The sequence below is a fragment of the Tasmannia lanceolata genome, unplaced genomic scaffold, assembly GCF_043159265.1.
Source record: "Tasmannia lanceolata isolate RefF3 unplaced genomic scaffold, GAP_Taslan_0.1 ptg000002l, whole genome shotgun sequence".
NCBI classification, from domain to species: Eukaryota; Viridiplantae; Streptophyta; class Magnoliopsida; order Canellales; family Winteraceae; genus Tasmannia; species Tasmannia lanceolata.
The window spans coordinates 19,712,802-19,718,723 of NW_027518679.1; the positions used below are offsets into that span (position 1 = coordinate 19,712,802).

Genomic DNA, 5,922 nt, shown 5'->3' on the forward strand with positions numbered 1-5,922 from the left:
CATTGTAACAGCAAATACAGTTACCCTAGCAATCATTTCTTCGCCGCCCACAATTGGCCAAGATGTTGGATCCCAACCTTGATGGACGTCTAGAAACTAGGTTCTTAACCCTTCACCTGCCCCTTCATTCCTCCTCTTCTCTTCGGTTTCTCAGGGGAGGTCGTGAAAGTAGAAGGACAAATTGAACTCCCAGTCCTCGTCGGAGAGCCGCCCTACCAAGCCTTTGCCATGGTCAACTTCCTAGTAGTGAGGGCCACTTCGGTCTATAACGCTATCTTGGGACGGCCTGGCCAGAATCTGATCCGCGCAGTCGCTTCAGCGTATCACCAGAAGATGAAATTCATAACGCCAAATGGCGTGGGAGAAGTCCGGGGAGACCAACCGCAGTCCAAGGAGTGCTATGCAATGGCACTCAAGGGCAAGAATGCGGTGGAGTCGCTGCCGATTGAGCTGTTCGACCTGAGGGACGAAGCCCAGGGAACTCAGCCCGCCGAAGACCTCATCTCCATCCCTTTGTGCGAGGGTGATAATGAGAAAGTCGTTCAGATCGGCTCCTCTCTAAGCAGCAGCATCCAGCACCACCTCACCCAGTTTCTTCAAGACAATGTAGATGTCTTTGCATGGGCTCCCGTTGACATGCCCGGCATAGACCCGGAGGTCAGCACGCACAGACTCGGTGTTGACCCAACCTGCAGGCCGGTGAAACAGAAAAGAAGGCATTTCGTCTTTGAAAGGCGACAGGCGATAAAAGAAGAAGTGGAGAGGCTCTTAAGGGCTGACTTCATTCGAGAAATCCAACACCCAGACTGGTTGGCAAACGTGGTCCTGGTAAAGAAGACTAATGGAAAATGGAGGACCTGTGTTGATTTCACTGATCTGAACAAGGCCTGTCCCAAGGACAACTATCCGCTCCAAAAAATTGATCAGCTCATTGACGCCACCACAGGTCACGAATTACTAAGCTTCATGGACGCTTTCTCTGGATACAACCAGATCCGAATGTATGAGTCAGATATACCGAAGACTTCCTTTGTGACAGATCAAGGGACCTACTATTACCGTGTCATGCCCTTCGGTCTAAAAAATGCCGGAGCCACGTATCAGAGGCTCGTGAACAAGCTCTTCCGAAATCAGATCGGCCGCAACATGGAAGTTTATGTCGACGACATGCTAGTTAAAAGCAGGAGCTCACAAAATCATGTGTCCGACTTGGGAGAAACATTCCAAGTCCTAAGAAGGCACAACATGAAGCTCAACCCCACCAAGTGCACTTTCGGCGTCAACTCGGGAAAGTTCTTGGGATTTATGGTAAGCCGAAGAGGGATAGAGGCCAATCCAGAAAAGATTAAGGCCGTGGTGGAGCTCACTCCACCAAAAACCATCAGAGAAGTACAACGGCTCACAAGAATGGTGGCCGCTCTGGGGTGCTTCATTTCAAAATCTGCAGAGAGGTGCCTGCCCTTCTTCAACACTGTCAAAGGACTCAAGACTGTGCCGTGGACAAAGGAGTGCCAGACCGCATTCGAGGAGTTGAAGCAGTACTTGTCCTCTCCGCCACTGTTGGCAAAGCCGGAACCAGGTGAGGAGCTACTCCTGTATCTATCCGTGAGCCCCACAGCTCTAGCAGCAGTCCTAGTTCATGAAGAGCACCGCCAGCAAAAGCCTGTCTACTATGTCAGCAAAGTTCTCTAAGAAGCCAAAATCAGGTACCAGCGGGTCAAGAAATTGGCTTACGCGCTGGTGATGGCAGCTAGGAAGTTGAGGCCGTATTTTTAAGCCCACACAATAAAGGTCCTGCGATAAAGGGTCAAGTCCTGGCAGACTTTGTGGCTGAATGCACCATCCCCCAGCCGAGCACCGAACCTGGAATTGTTCAAACCCCGACTGTGGAGATAGAAACCACGACTGAGGAGCAAACAGGAGATGAGACTGAAACAGAAATCATCCCTGCACCAGCGAATCAGGATCCATCAACCGCCGAACCAATCTGGGAAGTGCACGTCGACGGATCTTCGAATAAGGGTGGCTGTGGAGCCGGTTTGATTCTCACCGGACCTGACAACTTCACTGTAGATTACGCCCTAAGGTTTGGATTCCGTGCGTCAAACAATGAGGCAGAGTATGAAGCCCTCCTCGCCGGAATGAATCTTGCAGCCCAGACCAGCGCCCAGAGGCTTAAAGCATACTGTGACTCCCAGCTGGTTGCAAACCAGATTCAAGGGGTCTATGAGGCCTGCGACGAGCGTATGGTCAAGTACCTCTCCCAGGTCTGCCAGCTAGCCAGCAAGTTCAAAAGTTTCGAGGTCATTAGAATCCCCAGAGCAGAAAATACAAAAGGAGATGTGCTGTCTAAGCTGGCCGCATCCGGATACACCACTCTCGGGAGCATATGCATGGAGTTTCTACAGAAGTCCAGTATCGAAGGTAAGGCCGCCGGAATAATGCAGGTAGAGCACGAATCCTGCTAGATGAATGAAATCATTGAGTATCTACGTAGCGGGAAGCTCCCCGAGGCGAAGAAGGACGCCCGCAAAGTGACACAAAGAGCAGCTCGGTTTTCCCTTGATGGTGAGAACCTGTACAAAAGGTCATATACCCTCCCGTACCTAAAGTGTCTCCGGCCAAGTAACGCCGCATACGCCCTACAGGAGACGCACGAAGGGATTTGTGGAGAACATCTGGGGGGCAAGGCCCTGGCAATCAAAGTGCTGCTGAGAGGCCTGTACTCGCCTACCTTAAGACAAGACGCACTGAATCTGGTTAGAAGGTGCGAGAGATGCCAAAAATTCTCTCCCACCATCCACCAGCCTGCTGTATCCCTGGCCCCGATCATCAGCCCGCTCCCCTTTGCAATATGGGGGATGGACATCCTGGGCCCCTTTCCACCGGCCTCCGAAAGACGCGCGTTCGTAGTAGTTACAATTGACTATTTCACCAAGTGGGTGGAGGCTGAACCTCTGGCCCAGATCACAGAGCAAAACGTGCAGAACTTCTTCTGGAAATCAGTGGTTTGCAGATTCGGGATCCCCCGCGTATTGATAACGGACAACGGCAGACAATTCGACTGCAGGAACTTTCGAAAATTATGTTCTGACTTAAAGATCGAACAGAGATTTACTTCGGTGGCACACCCTCAGACAAATGGGCAGACAGAAGTAACGAACAGGATCCTGCTTCAGGGAATTAAAAAGAGGCTGGACGAGAAAGGTGGCCGATGGGCGGATGAACTTTATCATGTCCTCTGGGCATATCGTACCACCCCGCGTACATCCACGGGGGAGTCGCCATTCAACTTGTCCTTTGGGACGGAGGCCGTAATTCCCGTCGATGTGGGCGCCCCGTCTCCAAGAGTCACCAACTTCAATGAGAAACTCAATGGAGAGGGGCTCCGTGCAAATCTGGACTTACTGGAAGAAGCCCGAGAAGAGTCTCAAATCAGGGTCGCCGCCTACAAGCAGAAAGTTTCAACTATCATGATTTGAAGATACGCTCCAGAGAATTCAGAGCGGGAGATCTGGTCCTAAGAAAAGCTGTTGTCTCCCAACCAAAGAAAGTCGGAAAACTCTCCCCGACCTGGGAGGGCCCTTATCGAGTAAAAGAAGTGATCCGCCCGGGAAGTTATAAGCTGCAGACATTGGAGGAGCATCTGTTACCCCATGCCTGGAACTCAAAGAACCTCCGAAAGTACTATCAGTAGTAAACCACCCGGCGTGGAAGTGACTTTGTAAATATCTACCGAATGTGAATGATAGAAACTCTTTTGCAAATCTCCTCGCAAGACTATTTGGAAACCCAGTTCGCTAAAACTTGGGTACTCGCTGCTTGGTTCGCCATGGCTCGTCTCCGCAAAGATCGGGAGCCCACTCCTGGTCCGGAACCAGCCCGGATGCAAAAACCAACGCCGCTTCGAAACCCAGTTCACTAAAACTCGGGTACTTGCTATTTGGAAACCCAGTTCGCTAAAACTTGGGTACTCGCTGCTTGGTTCGCCATGGCTCGTCTCCGCAAAGATCGGGAGCCCACTCCTGGTCCGGAACCAGCCCGGATGCAAAAACCAACGCCGCTTGGAAACCCAGTTCACTAAAACTCGGGTACTTGCTATTTGGAAACCCAGTTCGCTAAAACTTAGGTACTCGCTGCTTGGTTCGCCATGGCTCGTCTCCGCAAAGATCGGGAGCCCACTCCTGGTCCGGAACCAGCCCGGATGAAAAAACCAACGCCGCTTGGAAACCCACTTCACTAAAACTTGGGTACTCTGGAAACCTAGTTCACTAAAACTCGGGTATTTGCCGCCTAGAAACCCAGTTTATTAAAACTTGGGTCCTCACCGGTTAGTTCGCCTCGAATGTCCGCCCGTGGTATTCCTGGCCCACAATATTAGAACCAAACGGTATTGACCAGGGACAGACAACTAGAGGATGGACGACAAGATGTAATTTCTATTCATAAAATGGTTGGGCCTCTAAGGGCCATTACAAAAAAATAAGGTCTCGAAGGGCTGTTACAAAAGTTGGGCCTCCCAAGGACCATTACAAAAAAATCAGATCAAAAAGAGAAGAAGAGGAGCTCAAGGCACCCCCTGGCCACCACCCCGCGAAGGGTCCGTCTCCGGAACTACTGGAGCAGCGGGGGTGCCTGGCTCATCGTCGCCAAGCGTCACTGGATCAGGGAGGACTAGTCCTGTTAGGGTCACGGCTGGGTTGGATTCTTTAACCTGCTCAAGACAGTCAAAGAATCCCACCTTGTAGGACTCGCTGGACAGGTTGAAAAGCTCGTCTTCCTTCTGAGTGGCCTCCACGACGGCCTCCGCAACGGCGGCTATCTGTCTCTCCCGGGCTCTCTCCCTCTGTGCGTTGAGAGCCTCAGCAGCTTTCTGCTTCTGAGCAGCCAAGTCTTCTTTGAGCCTCCTTCATCAGCTTCCCACTCTCCTCCTTCATCAACGTCCGCCCAATGGACCTTTGAAGCTCTTCAGCCTCCTTCATCAGCTTCCCACTCTCCTCCTCAGACTTTGTTATTGCCACAGAGAACTTCTTGCTCTTCTCCCGGAGGTCGTTGTAGTACAATGAGATCTACAAGCCAGCAAGTGTTGTTAACACAAGAAAGCAACTCAAAGAAAAATACAAACAAAAACTCACAGGCCGCCTCACCTGGTAAAGGGAAGAGAATATAGCCTCGTCAGCCGCCGCTGGAGGTTCCTTGAGAACCTGGAGCTTGTCGTTGCTGAGGAGAACTTTGGTGAGGAGCTCCTTAGCCACCCGGCTCTCACCAAGGCCGGTGTCATTCTTCTGAACGGCCCAGTTAGGCCGAAAAACATTGTCTCCGGTCCTCGCCAGGGGAGGACGGGCTTCAGCAGATGTCCCTCCTGGCTTCGAGGACCCCGCTGCGCCCACCACCCTCACTGTAGTCTTGGCTTTGGGAGGCGGCGGCGCGTCCTGGGTTTGGGCCGCCGCTTCACCCGAGAATTCTCCGCAATGAATGGGGCCCCCGTTCCACCTCCTCACGGATTAGGGCGACATCCTCATATCCTCTTCCTCAAGGACCGGCTTGCGGCTCAGCGCAACTGTGTCCGGGACATCCCATCTTAGAGGAACCGGCCAAGACTGGGTGGACTCCCTGTCCTCGACATAGAAGAACCTGTTCTTCCATAAGTGGATGGAAGAGGGAGTGCCAGTGATCATTTTCACCTCAGGGCGCTGACTAATATAAATCCAGCCCCCTTCCTTATGCCTCTTCAAGTGTGCACAAGCGCGGAATAACGACACAGATATGTTTCTTTTGAGCCGGCCATGCACGAGGTACATGAACCCAGTCAGCACCCTCCATGAGTTCGGCGCAACTTGGACCGGAGCCAGCCCAAAATGTCGAAGGACCGCGATGAAGAATGGGTGCAGAGGGAACCTGAGTCCAGCCCTTAACGACTCA

The 5,922-nt window shown here is 52.1% G+C and overlaps 1 protein-coding gene across 1 annotated transcript; it reads left to right on the forward strand.

Moving 5' to 3' along the window:
• Positions 1-1,407: 1,407 nt before the first annotated feature.
• On the forward strand, positions 1,408-2,468 carry LOC143889065 (uncharacterized). Its single transcript, XM_077393366.1, has 2 exons — positions 1,408-1,674; positions 1,806-2,468. The coding sequence occupies exons 1-2, from the start codon at positions 1,408-1,410 to the stop codon at positions 2,466-2,468; spliced, it is 930 nt and encodes a 309-aa protein (XP_077249481.1).
• The last annotated feature ends 3,454 nt before the right edge of the window (positions 2,469-5,922 follow it).